Here is a 25,883-nt window from a genome sequence, read left to right on the forward strand (position 1 = left end):
CTCTTGGTTATTCATAGAAATCTGATGTGGAAACAGTCTATTAATTCCCTTCTAAAGCATTCCCCGTGCATCTGCAGACCTGCTCCCTCTGGTATTTTTCTGGCAAAGAGTTATTGTGGTAAATAAGCAGATTGAGGCAGAAAGTAAAACAAGATGCTTGACTCCACCTTTGAGTATGAAATCGCATTTCTCTTATTTGTATAAATACAGGTACATCATATAGATATGATGGAGATAAAATTCCCCATTTCTGTGAACTGGCTACTCGAAAAAGGATGTAGGAGGGAAGTACTGAAGCCACAGTAAATTTTAAGGATTAACTGCAGGACAGCTAAAAAGTTTTAAAAGGCCCCACATGAGGGTTTTAATTTGGACAGTGAAATTCAGCTCGAAGAGCTTGAATTGGCTAAGATAAGAAAAAGACAGAATTTCTTGGTTTATAAACCCGTCCGGAAATAACAGCTTCAGGGATGTTTTTATCTGCCATGGAAGATTGATGAGTCTCCCCTCTTCCCTCCAGCCACCGGGCAGCTTCAGCCAGCCCAGCCAAGGTTAGTCCTCTCCAGGGGGTTGCACCTTCGGCTCAGTGCAGCTATTTTCCAGAGGTACCGAAACTCAATTTGCTAAAAATACAGACGTTAGGCACGTGAGAACTCCAACCAGAAAATGGGAATAAATACACAAGTGAGTCTCTGCAGAGGAGGAAGGCGGAGCCGCAGGAGCGCGGCAGCTCGCTCACGAGCAGCTCTCGTAGTAGGCGACTCGCTGGTTGATGGCGTCGCGGATCCTGCCCACCCGCTCCTCCAGGCCCGACAGCCTGGCCGACTTGGACACCAGGGCCTTGTTGCTTTCCTGAATCTCCGTCTCTAAAGCTGAGGAGAGAGGGCAGGAAGGGGTTACGTGATGATGGGACAGGGGGAAGGCAGCATGGCCCTTATTCCCCCCACCTCCCCCCTGCATAGCTCTGGTGGGGCGAGAAAAACTGACATCCTGTGTTCCTCCCTTCTCCCCCTCAAAGGAAAAAAAAAAAAACAACACGACTGCTCCGAACAAAGCCATTAGTTTTGAAAGCTTAAAAATGGAAGCGAGTACGTGGAGGAAAATGGGGGCACATGGGCATTGCAGGCAGGGGGTCCCCTCCACAGGGGCACACGCACCCTCACGAACTCTAAATTTACTGGGACAGCACCAGCAGATACGGCCCAAAGCCACACCACGTCCCTGCCAAAGGCATGTTGTCTTCCTCCCAGCTCCTTCCCCTCCCCAATCTGGGAGTCAAAAGCCCTTCCCCAGCGCATGAGATTATTACATTGAGTTCACAAAGAGTCTTACTTCCCATCCTGAGCATCACGGCCAAAGTTTCCTCAAACAGAGCCTGTGCCTCCCGGTCTATGCTCTGCACCCTGCTGCCCTGCTCCCCCAGGGCTGGGCTCTGCCCCATCCTGCTCTTCAGCTCAGCATACATTTGTTTCACTTGTCCAAAAGCCTGGGGGGAGAGGAGATTTTCTAATGTTGAATTCAATATTAATTTTCAGTATTAAATGGATACTGCACTAAAGCTTTGTCACTCTGTTACTGTGCAAACACGTGAGTGTGTGATGCACTCACGCAGATGCTGACTGGCAGCTGTAAGGGCTACTCTGCCTCAGGCAGGAGAGATACAGCAGAAATAAGTTTCCAGTAAAGGGGTCACGACTGAGGAGGGTCCTGGAAAGATTCAGTACTGAGATACTGCATCAGACTGATAGGAAGTGACACACAGCGTGCAGGCCGAGGCGGGGACAGGAAAGCCTCCTCGCCTTATCTAAACCGGTGCCAGGACACAGCTGGCTCTGCTGCAGTGACAGCGGGAAGCGGAGCACGGCTGTGACCGCCGTGGCCCGTGGCCGGTACCTGCTGCGTGCTCCGGGCCCGCTCGCCCGCCTCCCCGGCCATGCGCTGCGCGTCGGTGGCCCGCAGCCGGCTCTGCTCTGCCCTGTGCTGCAGCCGCGCCAGCCTCTCCAGCAGCCCGTCCAGCTGCGCCGCAATGGCCTGCACGTTCTTCTCGGCTGGCCCAAGAACGGCCTCGATCTAAAAGCAGAACACGCCATGTGAAGAAGGAAATCGCATCCAAACCCCACGCTTGATGTTCTTCTCCTCCGTGCAGCTCCTCTGCCTGATGGATGTACGGCAGAAGTGGGGTTCAGAAGGGAGCAGGGGCTGCTCCCTGCGCAGGGCAGCCCCAGGGGGCTCCAGCAGGGACCACGACTGGAGTCTGGAGCTCCACGCCAGTGAGGCTCAGCAGAACAAAGAGATTTTTACAGCAAAAGCTTCACCGGGCCCCATTTCCCAGCGGCGCTGGAGCAGGACTCTCCCACGCGGGGAAGTTTCAAAGGAGCGGTGAGCAGGCCACAGCGCGGTTACTGGGGTGTCCCTGCGTGTCACTCACCTCATCAACGCGCTCCTGGATGAACCGAAGGGAAGAGCCGGAGCCCCTGATGGCACCCCGGGCCTCCAGGAGCACCGTGTTGGCTCGTCGCAGATTCCCGACCACCTCTTCCACGCTGCCCTCCACGGCGTTCGCCCGGTTCCTGGGGAAACAGCCAGGAGTGAGTGAACGTAACGGTGTGGACTGGAAGGTCTCGGTTGCAGAGGCTAAATAAGGAAGCTTGAGAAGCGAGACAGGACTGTTCCAGAGAAGGTTGCAACCTCCCTCCCCCAAAAGCCACAGACCCCCACATCTGGACACGCCACACTCCAGCAGGTTTCCCTCTGAGAGAGAGAAGCATTATTTCCATTTCATACCCCAAGCAGAGGAGACAGAGAAGGGAAGGGAAACACCTTCCTTTAAACTAGTTAGCAGCATTTATTTTGTAAATGGTGCAAGAAAAAGCATTGAAGGGAAAGTGACAACCCCTGAACCAGTTTCACCAAATGCTTTTCTGCTTGCAGAGGGACTATTCAGGCTGGGTGACAGAGCTCTCTGCAGAGCCAGACTCCCTTCTCATCACTTCCAGCAGGTTAAGCAGGTGTCAGACACTATCAAGGAGTTTACATCCTTATCCCCTAACCTTCTCGCTGGGATATTGCTGCAAGTCAACATGTGACAAAGCAGATGCTCCAAATTTGCAAGGACACTCTGTAATTACTTTTTAAGGGACCATGAGATAATCCTCCCAACTTTCACCCAGAAAACAAATAGCCCATTTAATCTCTCTTGTGCAATTAGGATGTAGGTCACCGATATCAAGTAATACGAGGGCAACCCTGTCATCTCCCATCACAGGGACTCAAGAGAGAGAGAAAAGCCTCCGTTACTTTTGGTAAAGACCCTCTTGTTTTAGTATCTATAACAGGATCTATTCCTGGCAGACAGATTTTTTATTTGTAGTGGGGCACCAGGGAGGTGTCTGTAGAGACTGCAGACTCGTTCTTTTTGGCGCTGTACAGACACAGGAGATCCTGGCCTAAAACTTCAGATTGTGCAAGTCAGTAGAACTCCAGCAGAGCGAGATTTCAGCCGAGAACAACCACGTTCAGACAAATGAGAACAACCACGTTCGCTCCAGCTGAGTGACTCTCAGCTGCCCAGAGCCCCTGAACCCCAACCGACCTGGCCTGCTCTGCCTCCTGCTGAAGCTGCTTGGCCCTGGCGATGTCCTCGGCTGTCTGGGCAAGGATGTTCTCCGGGCACTGCAGCTTAGCGGCCAAATTTTGGATCTCGGTCATTTTTCTCAGGACTGCGGCAGCATCCGTGGGGAGACGCATGGAGAGAACAGACTCACTGATTTCCTGGATAGTGGCAGGGTCCGTGTCCTTGTCTGCAGAGCAAACGGACAGACAGTGTCAGAAACGGGAGAGAGGAAAGGTGGGAGGGCAAACGCAAGGGAGGGCGAGGGCAGACATCCAGCCGCGCACACTCTCACGCACGCAGTCTCTTCATTTCGGGCAGCTGCCAGGATCCACTCTGAATTTAATCGCCTCGAATTCAATGTATTTCTCATTCATGTGAGCAAAACTTTCAGGAAAGGACCGAAATGATACCTTCAACTGGGCAATGAGAACATCAGGGCTAAGCCCAGAGCACAGTCAGACCTCACTGGGCGGATGAGGTTGTGTTTCAAGACAAACCTTTTTTTATTTCACAAATAAAAGTTAATAAATCTGAGGAATCAGAAGCAGGCAGAGCCCGAGGGACATCAGCCCAGCGATTAGCTCAGAAATATCTTCACTCATCATTAACACCAGGCAGCACCAAATGACCTGATTTTCTTATTCAGCTAATGCTCGTGAGGCTCATTATGTTATTACAATCTGTCTGCGAACAATAAGTCATCCCATTGGTTTATAGGCCAACAAGGAATTCTCGTCTGATTAATAGTCTGCTCCAGAGAAGAGCTGCCTGTTTATCTCCGGTCAGCGAGTGCTGCCAGTAAACTTCTCTGCATCGGGTCAACACCGACGGCAAGTCCTCGGAGAGCACCAGGCGCGGGGAGGGGTTTGTCCTCGCGCCCCGGCGATGGCACACGGCACCGCGGCAGAACGCGGGGCTCGGAGCAAGATCTTGTCCGTGCTACAGACAAAAGATCACCTCCTCCACAGCTTTCACTCAGGTTAATTCAGTTCACTGTCTCGGAGGTAACATCTGAGAGCAGGTCCTGGGGGGATGCTGGAGGCCCCTCCCCAAAGCCCCACCACAGAAGGTCAAGGCCGCGTGGCACCTCCTGCCCCACGGACCTCACGGATGCCCCCGAACGCCTCTGTGAGGAAGCAGGCAGGGCCTGCCCCAGCCACATCCCAGGGAAGCCGACACAGATAAACCAGCCAGGATTAATTTGGGTCAGTCTGAACAGCACGGTTAAGCCTGAGCAAGTCAGCTGGCCAAGCTGCAATTGCTGACAAAGTCAGGGACTTGTGTACTGCTGAAATTTCTTCTCTGTTGTCGAGAAAACACTGTCCAAGCCTCCCTTGCTGCCTTTGCTACGTAAATACCCGTGAGCGGACAGCCAAGAGCTGAACTGGGGTGAGCTATTCAGCTGCCTCCCTTGTACTGTACTCTCATACATCATATCCCCATCAAAAATATTTTTTTCTGTGCACAAACCAACCTGCACACACACACTTTAGAGCCCGCAGAGCGCTACCTGACAAAAAGTTTCGAACTTGCTGGATGAGCTGCTGGATGCGCCGCACATCTCCTTCTATCTGGGTCCTCGTTACGCTCATCTGGTCCACCAGCCGCCGAGTATTGCTTTGAAGCTGATTTGCAGACGTCTCTGTCGTTTTAATCTGCAAATAACGACATCCTGATGGAGCCATTTCTTTGTGATCTGGAATCCCAGCAGCCCTCCCTCAACTCTGAGCGAGCTGGGCGAGGCACTTTGAAATTAGGCTATTCCCCATTCTTAATATGCCACCGCTTTAAAGGATTGTAAATGTTAAAGACTGAAGGTTGGATTTACAGAGGAAGGTCTCAAAGAGGGACAGTACTGTTTAGCTTTTTAAAACACCTTTGAAATGGATTTTGAATGAGTTTGAAAACCCATTTTATATTTGCAAGCTTCTGAGAAGCTGCAGAAAGAAGCTACAGCAGCAGTGACACACGTCCTCTAACAGAGCACGTCAAATGTTAGAGCAGATACAGAGGGGGTTCCACATCCCCACCCCTTCTGCCACACTAATCCCACACCAGGAGGAGGACAGACTTCCCTGCGACATTTCCAGAGCCACTCGCGAGCTCGCTGGCTCCTGTGTTGGGGGGAGGCAGGACCCATGCACACAGCAGGGAGTCTCCCACTCAAAAATCCCTGAATTTGTGAAGGTGCCCAAATGATCAAGACTCAAGTATTTATCACTGTCCCCCAGGCTCTGCTGCTTCACCCCAAAGGACACACTCACCAGCTGGGCCGTCTCCCGGAGCCGGGTGCTGAGGCTGCGGAACTCCCTGGCAGCTTCGCCGGCCGCAGCGAGGGCCCCGCTCGACAGCGGGACGAGGCCGCGGCAGGGGCGAGCGGCCCCGCAGGCAGAGCCATTGTCCCGGGGGCAGAGCAGCCCCTCGCACCGCGCGGGCGTGCACGGCTCCGCTCGGAACCCACCGCAGATCTGGAGAGGGAGAGAGCGGTTGGGGCTGCGAGGGCACTCGCCTCGCTGGGAGATCTCAGGGCCCCCGGGGAAGCAAACCAGCACACGGCGGGGGCCGAAGTTCTGACAGACCCTCGCCGAGGGGCTCCTCGACGTCGGCATCTCCTCACTGCCCCGAGCTGGAGCATAAAGAGCAAAGCAGGAGCTAAACCCCAGTGGCTCACAAAGAGTAACCGCATGGAGCCAACATCTCAGTTACTCTCGGGACAGCAACTCTTCCCCTCGTGGCAGGGGAACCCCATCCAACCTGTGAGTTTGCTTTGGGAGGGAGAATGGGATGGGGAGACCCTGCCCTCCTGCCTGGACATCAGTGGGTTTAATTGCGCGGCACCTTCTAGAGTTACCACCCACCAAAGAGCACCCTGGAGCAGGAGCACACGCGGACCCGGAGCCAGCGCAAGCCCCGGCACAGGCTGGTCGCTTGGGAACGTGTTGGTGCCCTGAAAAGCAGAGAGGGGAGGTTGGTGGTCTCCACAGCAACCGTGCATTAGGAGACACCGAAATGGATCTCCATGGCAATAACAAAGCAGCGAAGGAGAAATAGAAGAAGCCTCATCCAGAAATTAAGTGGGTCTTTGAGATACAAGAACTGACACATGAGAGAGTCCTTGGAGGAAGGAGTGTGTGCCTGGGAGGGGGCGGCTGGCAACGCTCTGGTCTCTGCGACCCCCAGGCAGGGGATGCTGAGACAATTCTCCACTGATGTCCCAAAGCAGCAGGTTGCTCAGATGCCATTTATGAGTCTCTCTGGACAGAGACTGCTCTGCCGTGCCAGACTGGTTGAGGAGAGATGCACGACTGCAGAATGCGACCGCTGCCTCCTGAGCACTGCAGGGCCCTCCCGAAAACGAGACACGCGCAGCGGGGAAGTCAGAAAACCACTTTGTATCTTCACCTGATTTATGACAGGGCTCAGGTCGGGAGATGAGGCTATCTCGCCCTTCAGGGTCCGCAGCCCGGAGGTGGACTCTGCGAGCCCCCCCTCCAGCCCCGCTGCGCTCCTGCGGCTCTCCCGGGACTCGGCCAGCAGCCCCGAGGCGCCGGCAACGATGCCGCTGGCATTGGTGGATGTCTGGTAAGCAGATCTGATTGTCTTGAAGGCTCCTGCAGGAACAAAACCGATAAATGACACAAATGCCTCCGTGACTCATAAATGCAGCAGAATGAAGCCTAAACGAAGGCATTGACTGTACCCTGCGAGTGGATGTGTGCACAGAGAGGAGTGGGACACAGCCGGAGTGATTAGTCACTAAGGCATAACAAAAAAGCTCCTTTTATTTCCAAATGCCTTTCAGCCATTCCTACAGAGCTCTCCTGAAGGACTGAACTCCGGGTCGGGGTTAAAAGATTGAAACAAAACTAAAGCAAGACGATGTGCACACGCGCGTGCACAATCGGGGCTTTGCTCCGTGCAGCCCAGAAGGGCTCTGGCGGGGCAGGACGGGGCTCCCAGAGCCCTTCCCCTGGCTCCCGAGCAGGCCCCCCACTCCCCTCCAGCAGGAAGGTGGGTGGTGGGGATGGGGAGCTCCGAGCCCTGCTCAGACCCCGGCCGGGTGGGCCACACGCTGCGGCGAGGAGGGGGAGGCAGCGGTGAGACACTCAGCATTAGCTGCAGCAGGGATATAATGGCAGCCTAGCACCAGCATCGTCACAGGGCTTAATTAGCTCTTCGGAGCGCCTGGCAGCCGCCTGGCTCCCTTCCCCACCCCTCCATCCCTTCCATCTGTGCACAACCTTCATTATCTCAGCTTCCTCGCGGGTTCGGTGACACGCTCCCAGCGGGGCTCCCCCTTTCCCACCGTGCCCCGGCAGCGGGGTTTGTGCTGGCCGGGGGACAGGGATGTTGGTGCCCACAGAGCGAGCTGCCCGGCCCGAAAACGCCGGAGCAAATAACCCGGAAGCGTGAAATCCTGGGTCACAGGCCTGGCACAGGCTGGGTAGAAAGCGTCCCTCTCACTGGGGAGGGAAGATGTATTTGCTGTTCCTAAACTGACAGCCAGTGGGAAACCACCAGGCAGGGCCATGCTGAGGTAAATTAACGGCTGCAAATTAAGAGATATTACAGCTGCAGCACTGTACCTGACACATCTGTGCTGCGGCTGGTTTCAAACTGGATCTTCTTGCTCTGGTACTGGGTGTTAGTGATAAGCAAGCTGCTGTTGAGGGCTTCGAGCTCCCTCGATAGGGAGGCAGTCTCATCCAGAAAATGAAGATCAGGATTTATGCCTTGGACTTGCTCTCTGGGAGAGAAAAAGCAGAAAACATGAACTCAAGCGGAGAGCAAAGCACCTGTAGACAGAGAGCAGGGCTCATCCATGCAGGGACACTGCCAACACCTGGGGAAGAGCATTTCCGAGCTGGCAGCCGAGGACACGCCGCAGCCTCGCAGGTTTGTGGAGGTGGGAGAGAGCGGGGCTGGGCGACGGCTCTGCCACCCTGGGCCAGCTTGCAGGGCCGTGCCACACAGGGACCAGGCACGCTGAATTCACCCCGAGGATGTCAACTGTCCAGAGCCCGTCCCCCAGCCTCCTGCCTTTGCAACATTTTACACAGGACAAGCGTGCTTGGAAATGCTGCTGTTCTCTTACATCCCTGGTCACCTCATGAGTAAGATTTTTGGGTACAGAAACAAAGCAGAACACGTGCAAGTGGCTCAGTGTGACAAGCAGAGTGATCACACAGGAAAAAGGCAGCATCTCCTCCCGACAAAGGGGTGCACCCCGTTAGCAGCATCCGCCTCTCACCTGATCGCGGCGAGCGTGCTGCCCGCCCGGGCCAGGCCCTGCTCCGTGGCGGAGGAGCTGCTGAGGATGCCCTGGGCCTGCTGCACGTCGCCCTCGGCCTGCGAGAGGTGGGGGCCGAGGCGGGAGCCCCCGCTCCCGAGGGGCAGCTGCGAGGTGGAGTTGCCGAGGGCGGCCTGGCGCAGGCGCAGGCGCTGGATGTCCCCGTCGTAGGCGCGGAAGCAGGGGTGGCACAGCTCGCAGCCGGGGTAGGTGCTGCAGTGGCCCCGCTGGCACTGGTCGCAGCGGGGGCCCGTGACGCCCGGGCGGCAGAGGCACTGGCCCGTCGTCTTGTCACACCCCACATCCTCCGTGCCCTGGAAGTCGCAGTCGCACTCTGGGTGGTGGAAAGGTGAAGAGATACAGAGTTGTGAAGCCCGCCAAAAGAGGGGGAAAAAAAAAAAATCATATACATATAAAATCAGATCCTGTTAATGGGATGCCAACACAGTGTGAAGCCCAACCCCACCCATCAGCCCTGCAGCATAGGGACGAAGGTGGCATGGGCAGAGGAACACCAAGAGCCCCCCGGCTGCTTGCCCAGCCCTGACCCTGCACAGCCAAGGGGCTCGCCCAGGGCTGCTGGGAGGGGACCGGTGGGTACCTGGCGATGGGCATGAACTGGGAGGCAGTCCCAGAAAGGAAATTTCTCTTGCAAAACAGCATGAGAACTGCTGATGTCAGGACACGGGCCAGGTGCTCGTTCCCAGATAACCCAGGATTTCACAGCGCTAAGGAACACCAAGCCGCAGCAAAAGGGATGCTGCCTACCCGTGCACCCCACCCGGACGTCTCCATAGTGCCTGTCCGGGCAGACCAGCTCCCGCACGACAGAGCACGTCTGTCCCGTGAAGCCTTCTCTGCAGGGACACTGCCCGGTGAACTGCGGAAAGAGAAACACATCAGGGAGACCCAGCTCTGGGCACCGTCCTGGGAAAGTCATCCCTCGACTGCTCCTGGGCACTAAAGCCAGCACGAGGACAACCTCCTCACTGCTCTGCCCCAGGACATACCAGTGCTGCTCCTGCAGTGCCAAGTCTCAAACAGCCCAAGCATTGCAAAGCCGAGTTTTGAGCTTTGTTTCAAAGACAAAGGAATCACCCACAAGCAGCCGCTCTGTCATCTCAAGTCTCCTCCCTGTGCTGAACAATTTGGGACCTATCTTTGGCTCTTAGAATTTGTCTCTTTTTTTTTTTTTTTTTTTTTACTTTTAACTTGAATTTTTCCAGTTGCCTCTTAAGCCTGAAGTGACACACACGCTTTTCACTGACAAATGAGGATAATTAACTTGCCTTGCCTGTATGAAGATCTCCTATTAGGGCTTCCTTGCTGAATACGAGGCCTTTTAAAATGGCTTAATCTTGCCTCGATAATTACCAGCTTCTTTCATTTTCCTGAACAGCCTGTCACAGTGTTTTCTAGGAAATGGGGAAAGGAGAATAAGAGCAGGACAGGCTAGGGAATTCACAGCCCACGGCTGTGCAGCTTGACCCCCTCACTGCATCCGCAGTGTTGGGAAAGGAAAAAACGTGAGGTGCAATCACAAAAGGCAGGAAAATGAAAGAAATAGCGCTGAGATTTGCTGAACAGGCCCCCGGGATGCAGAGGGTGGGCTGGGCAGTACCTGGTTGCAGTGGGGGCTGCGGGAGCCGTGCGGGTGGCAGCCACAGGGCCGGCAGCCCTGGCCGCTGCCCATCGCCCAGTGCTCGGCCGCGCACTGGCCGCAGTCGTTGCCCACCACGTTGGGCAAGCAGAAGCACTGCCCCGTCTCGTCGTCGCAGGGCACGTCCCGCCGCGTGCCCAGCGCGTTGCAGGTGCATCCTGAAGCGAGGGAAGTTTCGTCGCATCAGAAACGGGTGCGGAGCACCAGCCTGGCCTCCCACGAAGCTCCACAGAAGGACCCTGCAGCCACCCCCGGACCGGCTGCCCTGCCTCTCCCCTCACACCTGAGCTTGGCACAAGGGACCCGCACCCCACTCTAGCCCCCTGCTGCCCCCTCAGGCTCTGCAGCAAGACTCAGCAGCCCGAGAGGCCTCGGCACCCCCCAGCCTGGCCACAGCGCGACGCTGGCCCGAGCACGGCTGCCCTCTGCTGCACAGCCCGGCTGGTCTCCGCAGGGGAATGCAGCCCCCCCCGCGCCTCGAACCCCACCCGCCCTCTGCTTTTTGCCAGATTTACATCTGAGACGGGCCGCAGCCTGAGCGAGATTTTATAAGCCTTTGCAAAACGGGCCTTTAGCTTGGAAACCCCCAATTTAGGCTGGCCAGAAACCAGCTCCCTCTGAGAGCCACTGGGGATGCTGAGGGCAGAGGTGGGGTGGCGGCACCCCGGGAAGCAGGGGGCGTCTCGGGCTGGACTCACTGTGGCACCCCAGGGGGTTGGCGTTGGCCAGCTGGGCGAACCCCGGCTTGCAGAGGTGGCAGCGGTCCCCCTGCACGTTCTCCTTGCAGACGCAGCGCCCCGTCAGCGGGTCGCAGATGGAGCCCGGCACGGTGCCGTCCGGGTCGCACTCGCAGGCTGGAAACGGGCAAGAAACGGGACTGCTGAGGGGTGCAAGGGGCGACGGGGGGGTCTGGGCAATGTGCTATGGGGGGGAGCCGGGCACTCACGCAGACAGACTTCGGGGTGGGTGAGATCTTGTCGCTGGTTACGGAAATAGTTGGTTTTGCAGCGCTCGCAGTTGTTGCCCTCGGTGTTGTGCTGGCAGTCGTCACAGACGCCCCCGCTCGCCCCTCCACTGGCACGGTACAGCTCCGGGTCAAAGTGGCACGAGGTCGAGTGGCCGTTGCAGTTGCATCCTAAAAATACCCCAACAAAATGGCCCAGCTAGTGCTGCAGCCGTGCAAATCCCTCCGGCAGCAGCAGCTGTGGCACTAGGGGGTGCCCGTGTCCCCTGTGTGACACCATGACACCCACTGACCACCCCAGGATTAAACTGGCGCTAGCTGGACTGCGTGGCCAAGCACTGGTGCATCGCCCAGGTACAGCCCCACGGAGCAAAGCCCAGCCCAAATGTGTCGGGGTGTCTTGTGCAGTGACACCCACGTTAGCATCCAGTCCCACAGCGTCCCAGAGAAAGGTCTGGGAGCTTGCTCCTGCTCCTGCCGCTCACATCTGGGGGGGATTTTAGGAAAGGCCTTGGGAAGAGGAGAGGGGAAAGGCACTCGCCGTACTCTGGCACTCGTGGGGATCGTTGTCCTCCGCGGGCGCCCACGGCCGGTCGTTGTAGAGGGCGGCACAGCGATCGCAGTGGGGGCCGGCGGTGTTGTGCTGACACACGCAGTGCCCATGGACCTGCTGCGGAGACGACGCTTTGGCCTTCCTGGGTGGTGGCTGCTCGGTTCAGAGCTTCCTCCTCCCTCCCGAGGATGGGACAGGCCTGGCCCGCTCCTGCCTCCCCGCAGTGGTGACACCCAGCACCCAGACAGGGCTGGGGCAGCACTGGGGACAGGCTGCTCCTCGCCTCGTGATTCCCACCACCTCTACCACCTACCCGAGGACAACTACTCTCCAGGCAAAGCAAACCAGCATAACCTGGGGACAAGAAAATCCTGCAACAGCTAACAACCTGCACTGGCAAATCCTCCTGGGCATGAAGGAGCCCGCTGAAACCTTCTGCATGTCCCCCGCCCTGCCGAGAGACCCGGTGCTAGCAGGAGCGGTTCCCCCCAGAGCACGATGTCCTGCAACCACTCAGCTTCCTAACGCCTTATAAAGCCCCTCCACCTGACACAAAAAGGGGGTTTACGTGGGGGCAGCACAGGCTGCTGTCTCACAGCCACCACCCCACTGCTGCAGGCAAAACAGGGCATCACTTCCCCTGATTACGAGCAGCCTCAGGCCAGGGGAAAGACTCCCCCCACCCCACTGGTCACCCCAGCCGAGGTCTCTCGAGCAGCACTCCTGGGCAGTGGTGGAGCCCGATACCACAGAGCTTGTCTTCAAGCTTTTCTCTTCGCCCCGACACTCACCACGGCGTGCAGGTCTCCCGACGGGGCGCAGCGGTCGGCGTGTCCGTGGCAGAAGCAGCTCCCCAGCACCCGCATCTCCGTCACGGCGTAGAAGGTGCTGGGCGAGTGGTAGCCCTGGCGCGCGATGTGGGGGAGCTCGGTGAAGTTGATCCGCAGGTTGGTGAACGGCCCCAGCTCTGTTGGGGACGGGGGAGAGGTGTGAGGGGCGGCTGCACCCAGGCACCGGCTGCATCGCAACCTGCGCGGAGGGCTCGGGGCGAGAGGCAGAGGCACGGGCACGAAGAGCAGCAGCCGAGGCGTCAGCAAAGTCCCCCCAGCTCAGCGCTCTCTGTCACACGGGGGAAGAGCCACGAGGGGCATCATCCCCCTCTCCCTTTCTCAGTATGAAAAAGGTCGGTCACTTACTATCGATGGTCTGGCTGTAAGAGGTGCTGATGGTAGACGCCAGGTCTTGGACACTGAATTTCACCTTAGAAGGGAAAAAAAAGCAAGTGAAAAAGCAGGACACACAAGGTGCTTTCTTCTCATGCTCTGGGCAGCGTGTGCTCCGGGCCTGTCTCTGCAGAACATCCCTGAGCACAGGGAAGAGACTTCAGTCACAGAGAGTTTTGCAGAAGACCAACATAACACCTCGCCTGTCACAAAGCAGCGAGGGTTTTCCTCCCAGAGGAGCAGGAATCTTCCGGAGGACTCTCCTCAGCAGTGCTGGGTGTCCACAGGCTCCATCCCTCGCCAGCTCTAACACGTGTACGAGACTTCCAGGCCACCACGTGCTTCTGCAGCGTCTCACAGGCCACTGGCCCTGAACCCGGGGTCACAGCAGGGGGAACAGGCACATGTGGGAGCCCCTGACAGAAAATCCCACAAATCCTACCTTGCCCCCGGGCAGAGTGTACCCCTGCAGCGCCTGGCACCGAGCGTCCCGCCAGCTCTCGGGGGAGCCCCGGGGGACGTGGGGGAAGGCGGTGGCGCAGTCGGAGGCCAGGTACTGATACACCTCCCAGGTCTTGCCAAAGTCGGTGGAGCGCTCAATCAGCATCGCAGCGGGCAGCGGCGACTGCAGAGAGGGGAAAGAGGCACGTCTGTGACAGCACTCGCCAGCCAGCTCCCACCCCGGGGATGCCTCTCCTCCTCCTCCTCCTCCCTCCAGGCTCAGGTCTCCGCGGGCTGCTGGAGCCATCCCTTCCCCTGGGGGTTACCAACAACGTCTGCGTTCTCCCTGCTCCCCTTGGCCAGCCCTGCTGTAGCCCCAAAGCACACGTCTGCACCAAGGAGATGTCTGTGGGATGGGGACCCACCACCCTGCTCTGCTCCTCCCAAACACCCAGGGGAACGGCCACAAAAAACGGGGAAAAGGAGGGATGGGGACCCTGGTGTGCTTCCTATCAGGAGCCTGAAGGGAGCTGCGCACTGACATCCCTCGCGGGGAGCCAAGCGGGGCCCTTCCGCCACCATCTGTGACCTCCCCGCAAAGCAGAGCTGCTGCACACAAACCCTGAAGTGAAGCAGGATGGTGCTGAGCTGGAAGGTCTGGTCCAGGTCCAGCTGCAGAGAGACGCGCTCGACGCCTGCGGGCACAGAGAGACAGCTTCAGAGACACAGAATGCGGACTTCAGGATAATAAACTGTTGCGCTGCCTGAGCGGAGTCATTTATTCCCTTCCTTCTGTCTGAGCTGTGGAATTCAACACCTCCTCCTCCTCCTCCCCGTCCCGGGGGACCCCAGCACGCCCGGCCGGTACTCACCGTTCTGGGACTGCCACCAGCGCGAGCGCCCGGCGGAGGGCAGGACGTTCCCCACGCGGTGGCCGTTGTAGGCGTGGGGCAGCCGCGAGTCGCACCTGCAGCATCTCATGCTCCACTGGAAGAGAAAGGGCCGGTGGCAGCGACCGTCCCGGCTGGGCCGAGGGAAGGACCCCGCTGCAGACCCGGGGGGCACACGTGTGGCACGGGCTCACCAGGGAACAAATGGCATCCGAAAAGCTGGTTTATTAGAGACCTGAAGAGCCGTGATCAGTGAGACTAACAACACCAGGACTCGAGTGGCCCCCTTCACACCCCGTTAAAAAACACAACTCATGGTTTTATGGACTGAAAACTAAAAACCAAAATGCTTTCGACTAAAAGACGTTTTTGGCGAAGCATCAAAAATGCCCTTTTTTTTAAAGCAAACTCCATTTTCCACAATGACAACACTCGATAGAAAGCCCTTTGCAGCGTTTCAGGACCAGTCTGCCGTTTCCACAGAGCCGAGGGGGCTGTCTGGTGAACAGAAAGGCCTTTCTCTCACACCCAGCAGCGCTGGGTGACGCTCGGCCCCCGGCAGCTCCCCTGGGAGCTGCGCGGGAGCAAACAGCTCAGCGGGTGAGAAGTCAGCGGGTGGCAAGTCGAGTGGCTCAAAGTTCAGCCCTTCACTTGAGCAAGTAATTCAAGGAGCAAGCACGGGGAACGTGGGGACAGGAGAAAACAGGGTCCCCGAGGAGCAAACAAATACCCAAATTTTGACTAACCGAGCAACGCTCCGTGCAGCCACTAACGGGGCCGGCGGGTGCGCGTGGCACACGAGCAGGCTCAGAAATGTGTAGAAAGCAGCAGGAAAGAGGTTGAGCAAGAGACGGGGAGCGAGGAAAGTCCAGACACGGGCCAAGGGGAGAGGCAGGCACGGGGTGGGCAAGCAGGCTGGGCGAGGACCGCCATGAACAGGGGGAAGCAGCCAGGTGAGGCCAAGGCGGGGAAGGGCTGGTCTCAGAGGGATGCTAAAACAACGGGGGGTGACAGAGCCCGCAGCAGCATCCCACGGGGACACGGGGAGGCCCCGACTGAAGCGCCCGGTACCGGCCACACTGGGAGTGAAGCCAACGGAGGGGGCTGCGGAGACCACCGGGAGGGGAAGGCTGGTGCTCGAGGCATGGAACGCGCTTCGCATCTCCAGCCTGGTGAAACGGAGAGGAAGAGCTGATCCCGTTCTCCGGAAAGGTTCCCGGGGCCGTGCACCGAGGCAGGCAGAGCTGTACGAACTATGGGATAACGCTGTCCCGAAAGCAAGAGGGATGTGAAACATTTCAACCACAAATAGAAGTTGTCAGTGGCCGGAGTGGCAAAGCAGCCTCCCAAACGGAGCAGTGGGACGCACGCCTCGCACCGACACGTCCCAAAGCCTGAGGAACTGCGGAAGATCGAGAACAGGGTTTGCCAGTGATGGCAGGGGCTGGCCTTGGCCCCACGGGGCAGGAGGCTCAGAAAGGTCGTCCTTGAAGGAAAGTGGGTTTGGGGAGCGGAGGGAGCGCGTCTGGCTCAAGGCCCAACTGCTGACGGCAGGAAGGCAACAAGATACCCCGCTGCAAGGGCTGGCACTGCCGTGGCGGGACAAGGTGACACCAGAGACACAGGCATGTTTGGGACCCCAGTGATGAGATCAGCTTTCAGTGACGGGGCAGAGGCATCGGGTGACGAGTGACAAGAAGCACTTTATACCCACCTCTGTGCTCAAATCTGCCCACCTGGTACTTAAAACAAATGAGCTGATTCCAACCCAAACACGACGTTACACACGAGCTGGGACTGGGAGAGATCAGTGCCTCGGGAGGCAGCAGGAGGTGGTGGCCCATGGGCCACGGTGGCACGAAGATTTCTGTTTTCCCTTTAAAAGATTAATTCATGCTTTACACATACTGCCTTACTCTTGAAACAGGCTCATCTAAGCCAGCCAAGTCGCTTATTTCTACATAAAGAGACTTGCTTCATGAGAAATAACTTTTTTAAAAAATTTAAAGAAAAATGAATGGAAAATTTTGCCCAGAGTTACCTTTTTGCTTGTTCTCACACAAAACCGCACAGGGCGTAGGCTGCCCTTGGCCAGAAAGCACCAACTGGCGCTGCAGCAGACGCGTGGCCGTGGCCGGGCAGCTCACAGCGAGGCGGCCGGGCAGCCGCGGGCAGAGGCCAGCTCAGACCTGGGTCGGTTTTAGCTCCTAACAAAGCCCAGCCCCAACTCTGCTCTGCCCCCAGACCTGGGAACCTCTCAGCAGTTGAGCAGATATTGAGGAGAGATCTTCACTTTAAGCCGATCTGTTTCCATAATATTTTTCACAGTCTTTATGTTCTCTGTCTATAAATATCCAGAACAGGAGCTGGGTAACTACAATATTTATAACAATATTGCAGAGTAAGCAAACAGAGAATTCAAAATATATAATCATGCAATTTCCCTGCCTCTATCAAGTCCTTCTGACTCTGCCAGTAAGAATCAGAAATAATATAATCAGGTCCAGGCAGAAGAACTCATTTCAGATAATGACTACTCGCAGCCAACTGCCAGGAAGCTACAGGAATTATCCGCAGAAATCATCTACCAAACAAATCCCAATAACGATTAAACTTCACAACAGTTCTGACTGTGATTAGCAAAAGGAGAAGAAAGGCTTTCTGTGAGGGGCAAGGTAAATCTTGGCTAAATTATTCATTAGGCACGATTCATGCATACTTATTAGACCACTCACACAAGTGCCTTGTAGCAGCTACAATGCGAGGCTGGCAACGAAGCTGCAGCCACACCGAAAACGCAGTGCCAAGTGAAAATGAAGCTTAAACTATGAGAGACAGACCATCCCAAGGCAGCCCATGAGCTGTGCTCCATACAAAAATCTCTTTTTTCTTTTTTTCTTTCCCCTCGGCTTTTTAATTAAGGATAAAATGAACACTGGAAGCAAAATTCATTTCACGTCCTTGGAGCAAATTGTGAAACACTTCTATTGCACAACAGGAGGATTTGCTATTACTGACTGTGACTATGTGTCTCAAAGTTCCTCGGGACAGGGGGAATTACCAAAAATGACAGCCCAGAGCCGGGCTGAGGGGAGATTTACCAAGCAGACACCTTTCTCCAGCTCTCCCTTTCTTTTTTTTACCAGCATAGCAACAGGCTCGGTAGATCCCTCAGAGCTGGGCTTGCCAGGAATAGACCGGGGCTGCGGGACGATGTGACAAATGGAAACGAAGAAGTCAGGGTCTAAGCTGGGTCACTGACCCCGGGGGCAGCCCCAGCTCTCCAGCACAGGGTCCCCTCCCTGCCAGGCACCAACGGCCCCAGCCCCTGCGTGACTGCAGCAAAAAAGAATCAGTACCTGTCTGAGTAGGTGTGGGGCTGAAGAGGCCTGTAGGAAGGTAAAAGAAGTCATAGGTCTTCATGGAAACCACTAATCACCCCCTGTGCCTCCAAGCCGCTCTTAAGACTCGCCCAAAATACAGGTTATGGAAGTTCAGAGATTAAAGGAAATTCATTCCAGCCTTGTATTTCACAAGGCAGTCATTTCAGAGGGAAAGCTAGCGTGCTGAGAATAACCAGATTCATGTCTTAGAAATAAATGGTGGAGGGAAAAAAAAAAAAAATATAAAATCCATGTAGAAGAAGAGCCAGCTGTTGTAAAAATGCCCATATATTACATCACACACCTGGGACCCTTCTGCACGGTGCGTGCAGGGACACGGGTGCAGCCCCAGCCCTCGCCCCTGCGCTCCCTGCGGAGGGGTTCAGCTGCTCCCCTCCTGCTCTGACCTTGTGAACCAGCCGCCCAGCAGCCTGCCATGCCTCCCGCTCATGCAGGGGCAGAAAACCTCCAACAATTTTAAGCTGATGGACTCTGACCAAAGAATTTTAAGTAGCTCTAGCTGCCATTTTAATATGAGAGCCCTTGAAATAAAACCTCCTGGCATAGGTGCGCAACCCGAAATAAACTGAAGTTATTCATCAGCAAAAATGGGAAGCTGCTTCACTCCAGTCATGAAACGAAACCCTTTCATAGCTGCGGAGCCCTCGGTGGGTGCATTTAACCCAGCTCCGTGCCAGGGAGAGGCAGTGTCAGGCAGGCTCCTGGCACGCAGCCTCCCATACGGAGCTTTGGGTGGTCTTGCACAATTAATGCTGTATAGGGACAATAATCACAGTTCCGAGTTTATTTGGGGACAATCTGGAAAACAGTGGGAATTTATATGTATACAAAGAGGCTGAGGGTTATTAAAAAACAGGGTGGGCAGCAAGAATAATTTACCTTGGGAACAAAGGCACCTGGTTAAAGCCAAGTTATGAAATTCTCTATTCCAACCCATTTTCACTCGCTGTTAACACCCGCAGCAGGACATGGCTCTGCCAGGCTCGCCTGCCCTGGGAGGTTCTCCAGACATCTTCCATGGGAAAAGGTAGTAAAAGTTACCCACGGTTCTGCCATCGTGGTATAACTTCTCAGTCGGGTGTTTCCTAAACCGGGCTGTGCTCAGTTTTGAAGCCCAGATCTCTCTCTTCGCCTTAACATCTAAAGTCACGTCCTTGCTTGGCCAGTCAGAAGTGACCCTGGAAAACAAGCTCCGAGGTTACGCTCAAATAGAGGGCTCTGGTTTTACTGGTGAACCTCCAGTCAGAGGTGACAGGAGGGATGGGGGAGACACAAACTGGACAAACATGCCAGGTATGGGGTTTAAGGAAATTAAGTTCATTTCTCTTGCTTAAAAGCAAGCATGTGGGTGCCTGTTTTCTTCACCCCGTCTGTTCTCACATCATCTCCCCTCAGCAAAACTTCATCTTAAATCTGCCAGGATGACAGTCTGCAGAACCCATACGCACCCGCGTATCTCCGCACCCCGCGCGAGTTGCCGGGGTCCTGCTGCCTCTGCTACTTGTCTGCAAGGGAATGACGCGACGTCTCCCAGCATAGTGTCAATTTGCAGTCGCGTGGCAAAAAAAAAAAAAAAAATGCGGAGAAGGGAGGAGGAGGAAGAAAAAAAGAATGGGAAATAGGCTTTTTGTTCTGCACATTCACTGCAGGTGGGGACACATCCCTGCAGCAAAGAGCAGGGTGTGTCTGAATGCCAGAATAAGATGAGATAAGCATCCAGCAGCAACTGGTGGTTGCTGCGTTACCTTCAACAGGTCGGGAATACAAATTATTCAGTGCAAACCCCTGACGTGATGAAGCAATACCCAAAACTAGAAGCTCTGCTTTGAGCAGGGGGTTGGACCTCCTGTGGTCCCATTCGACCACAGCTATTTCATGATTTTTTTTTTTGTCAGTGCATTTTTCTGGGTAAAAAACCCGAGTCTGACTGATGGCGTGGGTCTGGAAAGCAGTTGAGCTGGGAGGCACGGGGGCATTTCAGTGTGCTCGCCCCTGTTCCAACACGCCCAGGGCCCACTGAAGCGCCTGGCAGGCAGCACCTTTTGGATCAGGACTGAGCTCCCTGACCGACCCATGCAGGTGAGCAAGCAGATGTAAGCATCAGACGGCAGCACCATGGCAGACAGAAGCGTTAGTCTTGCACATACTCACTCTCGCAGACATTGGCCTGTATTTTTGGAAGCAGCCGAAGACGCCTCAGAGCTGAGACACCACCGGGGAGATGCTGCCGCCCAACGCCTGCCAGGCAGCTGCGACCATCCGTCAGCAGGAGGAGGAACCCTCTGCCATGCCAGGAGCTCTCCCGCCCAACCGCCTCACGCTCCCTTCCCACTAACTCATTTCGGGATTAGGCTTCTCCCGTACCTCTCCTCTCCATTCCGGATGACCCCACGGCACCACGACACAAGGGGCAATAAAGGCAACTTCCACCCTGCGTCCCCATAGCCACCAAGTGCCCGTGGAAAGCAGGTGAGAGAAGGCAGGAAATCTTGGTCCTTGACCTTGTGCAAACAACATTTTAAAATCCCAAGTCTCCCAGGGTCGGGGCATGAGGACCCACGTAGTGGACCCACATAGTTGCCCCATCTGCTGTAGGACGCAGGAAACAGCAGCACCACAAGCACAAGGACACAAGGACACACAGCTTCACTCCTCACTTGCTTTTTCTTTGGCAAAAGATTTCAGAGTGACGTGCTGGCTGTTTGGGGTACTCTTCTAAATTAGCAAAACCACCAGAAAAGTCTGTAGCTATTTTCTGGTTCTGAATACGTCTCTAAGCTAGGTCCGAGCACACCACGGCACCGGTACCGCTGCTTCCAGTGGCAAGGCAGAGCCGAAGGCACTTCTGCTGTCACTCGGAAGGGCCAGGCCAGCCCAGGGGACTGGGAACCTGCTAATCCCTGTGAAAGCCACATCGTGCCTTGCCCCGGCTAGAGCTGGGCAGCGTGAGCTGCTCCATATTCCTGTCAAAGCGTTAGACTTTGCATTTAAATAAAGAGATGAGTTAACTGGGCCTTGGATCGCACCTCGGTCAGCGAGAGCCTTTCCACGCACATCAGCGCCTTTACGACTCCAAATCCAGGCTTGAAAGCCTCACTCATTTTTCTGATTTATTTTCAGTTTCCCTCTTGCTTTTACTTTCCCTGCTGGCACCAAGAGCCATTTCCCAAGCACTAAGTGATTTCCAAGCCAGACCATTGGTCTGCCCCGTTTCCACCCCCCATCACTTTTCTAACCACCGCTGCAGTCCCCTGCGCTATAAATGGCAACGCTGAGCGTCCCTTCTGGATTTCACTAGACTGAGCCTACAGCCAAGGAATGGAGCAATCAGTAGTGCAAAGTATAAAGGTTAGAGGGATTTGGAGCTGGAGCAGACAATGGAGCAGAGGCTGAAATGGAGTGACCCACCAGAATTGCAAAAGAGGACCCTGGGGCCAGCGTGGGCTGGTGGGGCCAGACAGCGTGTGCCTGGGCAGCGGCAGCCTGCGAGAGCAACCCCTCATCCCGTGCCCTCTGCTGAGACTGCAAAACACACTCCAGATTTGTACCTATTTGGCAACAAAACGAGAGCAAGGCTTGTAACCAAAAAATAAAAAAAAAAAAAAATCCTAAGAGGCAATAAATTAAATGTGCTTACTTTTTATGGGATGGGAATAGGAAAAATGAGTTCAGGGGATTAATTTGTGCTTAAATTAGAGAAGCAGAAAAAGGGAGGAAAATATTAGGAAATGCTCAACACATGGAGATTCCTCCTGTAAAGATAGGAGCTGGTATATTCAGAAGTCCCCTTAGCCATTACAGCTGCAGAACAGAAATAAGGGTCTTCGTGGAATTTGCCAGCAGCACCGATGCACCTCTCCCTTCAGTAAAGGAGCAAAGGCCTCAATCCCAAAGCTAGAATTGGAGAATCCCATTTAACACATCAGCGCTAATTGTTCCAGATCCCTTTTAACTCTGGTGCTTGTAAGGCAAGGTATAAGCCATATGAAAACTGAATAGCTGAGGGACTTGAAGACTGGAAGAGACTGCTGCAGTGCTGTTCTCTGCCTTCCTCCGCAGGACTGCCACGAGACCTCACTCACTAATTCTGCACCAAACAGATCATTTCTGCTCAAGGCATATCTCAGCCAACAGAGAGACGCCCAGTCTCCACTTCAAAGATTACAAATGATGCAGATGATGGCAACTGGAGGCCCTTCATGATCTCTCAAGGTCAGGCAAAGAAATAACCAGCCCGCTCCAGCGTCCTCAAGGTTTTGCAGACACTCGCTTCCCATTGTACAAGCCCCCTCTTCAAGTAAAAGTCAATGTTAAGTGAAGATTTCAGGGGTGAATTTATGTACAGTTTTCCTCAAGTATAAACAGAAATTGGGAAGAAAAAAAAATAAAATTAAGTCAGAGTCGAAATAATTGCCTGCTTTTTAGCCATGCATGGGCCACAGCACCCGTGAGAAGCAGCTGGGTTTGCAGGGGAGGTGAGCAAACAGCCCCGTCCCCTGGGAGCAGCAAAACAGCTCTGAAAAAAGGGAGTGGGAGCCTGGCTGGTGGCAATGCCTGACCACAGCTGTCGGCCTGGAAAACAACCGGACAAAGGACTGGTGCTGCAGCCAGCCCGGCGTCCAGGAGGACACGGTGCTCACAGCTGTCAGGGCCAGGAGCTGCCTCAGTTTCTCTCCAGCCAACAGGTCCCAGCCCCCCCTGAGCCCAGAGGAGCAAAAACCCCTCCAGCCCAGCGAGAGCACCACCAGCTCCACAACAAATCCACCTACTGCCACATCTCGACCTTCAGTTTGAAGGGGAATTAAAACCAGAGGAAGGCTGACTCACTCAAGCTGGATTTCACTGTAGAAAACCCTGCCCCACTTGAGGTCTGCATCTCCTTTCCTCTCCAGCATCTCTTCCAAGACCCTTTTTGCCTGTCCTGCCTTGAACCCTCTCCCTCCGAAGCTCCTCTCACAACAGTTACAGGGTTAACGTTGCCAGACCGACAGAGAAAGGCTTTAGGAAATGCTCACATCAGGGACATCACCCCTATTTCCAGCCCTGTGCTCATCCTTAAACTCTTACTCAGATTTGGTGGCAGCTTTAGAGCCTGGGAATCTGCAGCTGGCTGAAACGTTATCCCCGCGAGCACGATCTCCTGCCCCCGCACAACCGGAGTAATTGGAAACAGTTGTTTGGTTCAGAAGTTTTTCCAAGTTTTTCTAAAAGACCTGAAGTGTTCCCATTTTTGACAAGTGAAATACGAGTTTGGTTTAAAACTAAGAAGTCAGGGGATAGGAAAGCCTGGGATATTTTGGATGCAAAAGCTTCCACTTTACCTCCGCAGTGCTCCACACCAGAGCTTTGCTGCCCTTTCCCTGCCACCACATTCGTGCTCAGCTCCTCATCTCGACCATGGGGACAGCAGAGAGGGTGCGAGGGGGCACCACAGACGGTGCAATGACCCAACGGGGTTGGAAGGCAGAGAAATATCTAAAACAGGTTCAACACATCCCTGCAGAAGGGTAGGAAGGGTCGGACGGGTAAGGGCATTAGCATCCCTACGTGAGGTTTGGGACGTACCTCTCCGTGGGGCGTGCAGTAGGTCTCGGGCTCGGCGAGGCCGCAGGTGGAGGAGGCTCTCAGGAGAGGGGCCCGTCCCAGCAGCAGCTCTCCGGCGGGGGGGTAGCAGGCTCCCTGGGAGCAGGTTCGCTCCGCGCCCGGCAGCCGCGGGGCAGCTGGAACAGCACCACAGGACGTGGGGTTGTGTCAGGGAGGCACGCGGACGTCAGCCGGAGTGCCTGCTGTTTTCTACAGCACACCAACTACAAGGTCATGGTTGGGACAAACCTACAAAATGTGTATGCCGAAAAAGACCAAAGGTATTTTGCCCCCGAATTACCTTGAATAGGAAAAAGGCACTTTTAAAGTGCTTTATACTAACAGTTATTTCTGAAACATTTCTTTGCCATGCCCCCAGTGGCTGGCCTGCGGGGATGCTCCGTTCCCGGCCCACCCTACGGACCAGCCTGTCTGGGGTGCCCCTGTTACCCAGCCAGCCCCGCAGGTCGGGGCAGGGAGAGCCCTTCGCCACACACCAGCACCATTAGCAAACACCAGCCTCCCAGCTGCTGCCACAGGACTGGACTAATACAAAGCTTACGTTAGCAGGGTTTCTATTTAGTCAGCTTCCCCCATATCCTTTTGGAAACGCTGTATGGTGAGCCTTACCCAGGAGGACAAACAATGCCCACAGCCAAAGCCGGCAGCGAGGCTCCATCCCGCCAAAGACACGCCTAGGGAAGAATTTGCAGCACGAGTGAAAACGAGCAGAAGATGCCAGTTTAAAGCTCAGTCCAGGTCCTTCGCATTCCTTCTCAGTTTACAAGGCGATGATTTTAACCGGGAGATAATTTGAATTGATCTGCAACAGAATAACACGGGTGAAAAATCGAGAATAACGGAGAGGAAGATCAAATGCTCAGACTGTATTTGTTTTTAATGTACAAAGGATCCCAGCTTTCCATCTAACTCACAAAGCATGCACAAGATTCTCCTAAAGTGTGTAAGAGATTGCCCTCTTCCCCAAACACTGCATCTTCGGGTCTTTATGTTATTGCTGAGGCGAACCACAGGTACCAGCACAGCTCCTCGCTCTCAGCAGAGCTGGAATTTCGGACTGTCCAGCTCCCCGGGAACATCGAGAAGCTGCAGCCCCCAGCACTGCAACCCGCAGCGGGCAGGCAGCGGCGCCGATACCAGGTCACAACGCGGAGCTAGAAACGATGCCCGTGCACACACAGACACACCCCCCCCGGGCCCCTCTCCCCAGGCACCCTGCACGTTCCTCTTCTCCAGCCCCACCCTTTGCCCTGCGTTTCCAGAATCGATTCCAGATCAAAACTCCCCAGCCCAAAGCCTTGTTCTATGAAAAGAAGGAACCCGTACAAATGGCCACAGAGTACGTGTCTCTCTGCGGGGAAGCCCGACGGGAAAGCCCAGAGCAGGCAGAGCTGCCAGCACCCCCCAGCACCCCCAAACCTCACCTGCCCTCCTCCCTGCGTGACGGCGCCCCGTCCCCGGGTGTCCCTGGCTCACGGCGAGGCTCTCTGCCCCTCGTGCCACCCGACAGCCGATCTGCAACCCCAAGAGCCCTCTGAGCGCCGGCGCTCTCCTCTCCCGGCTTTTAACAAGCAGCTGCCTCACCTGGGAGAGAAGGTGCCTGTGGGTGTAGTAATGATAAAGGGAGTGATTCAGGGATCCTCAGACATACACACCCAGTTCCCGAACAACTCCCGACAGCTCCTAGACAGGGCGCACGGCCGCAGACAGAAATCACTTCGGACGAGGATGACGGCAGCGTGAACCAGCTGCTCTGCAGGCAGCCGGCAAGAGAAAGCCCGGCTGCAGTGACCCACCCGGGGCTGGCGTGGCCACCGCGGTGTAATAATTTATTGTAACTAATTTGCTAAGTTAAGCAGGGTGGGTGTTGTAATAAAAACTATTGTAACTAGTCTGCTGGGCTGGGCAAGGCGGGTACGGTACACTTGAACGACCTGTAAATGTTAGACAATTAAATGTAAAATGGGCCATTCAGATTGGAACAATGGAACCGTGTCTCCCAAACCCCACCTAACATTAGATGGGAACAATGTAACTATGCCTTAAAAAAAAAAAAAAACTCCACCGAGAACTGATAAGTAATTTCTGTTTGAGAGAAAAAAAAAAAAAAATCCAATAGGAGAAAAGCGCGCCAAGAGACCAAGGTTTCGAAACTTTCAAAAGACCCAACAGGAGGAGGACATGCACCCCAGCAACCCAAATGACCCAGTGAAAAAGAGCAGGACAATCATCTGATGAGAA

At 55.2% G+C, this 25,883-nt stretch overlaps 1 protein-coding gene across 1 annotated transcript; it reads right to left on the minus strand.

Moving 5' to 3' along the window:
- Nucleotides 1–232: 232 nt before the first annotated feature.
- Nucleotides 233–24,300, minus strand: LAMB3 (laminin subunit beta 3). Its single transcript, XM_074925424.1, has 22 exons — nt 24,252–24,300; nt 23,604–23,758; nt 14,617–14,731; nt 14,366–14,439; nt 13,746–13,928; nt 13,277–13,340; nt 12,872–13,047; nt 12,074–12,194; nt 11,510–11,698; nt 11,262–11,417; nt 10,525–10,721; nt 9,672–9,783; nt 8,865–9,237; nt 8,200–8,360; nt 7,016–7,224; nt 5,878–6,081; nt 5,124–5,268; nt 3,593–3,800; nt 2,429–2,570; nt 1,894–2,070; nt 1,333–1,486; nt 233–872 (listed from the first exon to the last, which is right to left on the minus strand). The coding sequence occupies exons 1-22, from the start codon at nt 24,298–24,300 to the stop codon at nt 736–738; spliced, it is 3,501 nt and encodes a 1,166-aa protein (XP_074781525.1). The 3' UTR covers nt 233–735.
- Between the last annotated feature and the right edge of the window lie 1,583 nt (nt 24,301–25,883).

The sequence above is a fragment of the Athene noctua genome, chromosome 23 (assembly GCF_965140245.1).
Source record: "Athene noctua chromosome 23, bAthNoc1.hap1.1, whole genome shotgun sequence".
NCBI classification, from domain to species: domain Eukaryota; kingdom Metazoa; phylum Chordata; class Aves; order Strigiformes; family Strigidae; genus Athene; species Athene noctua.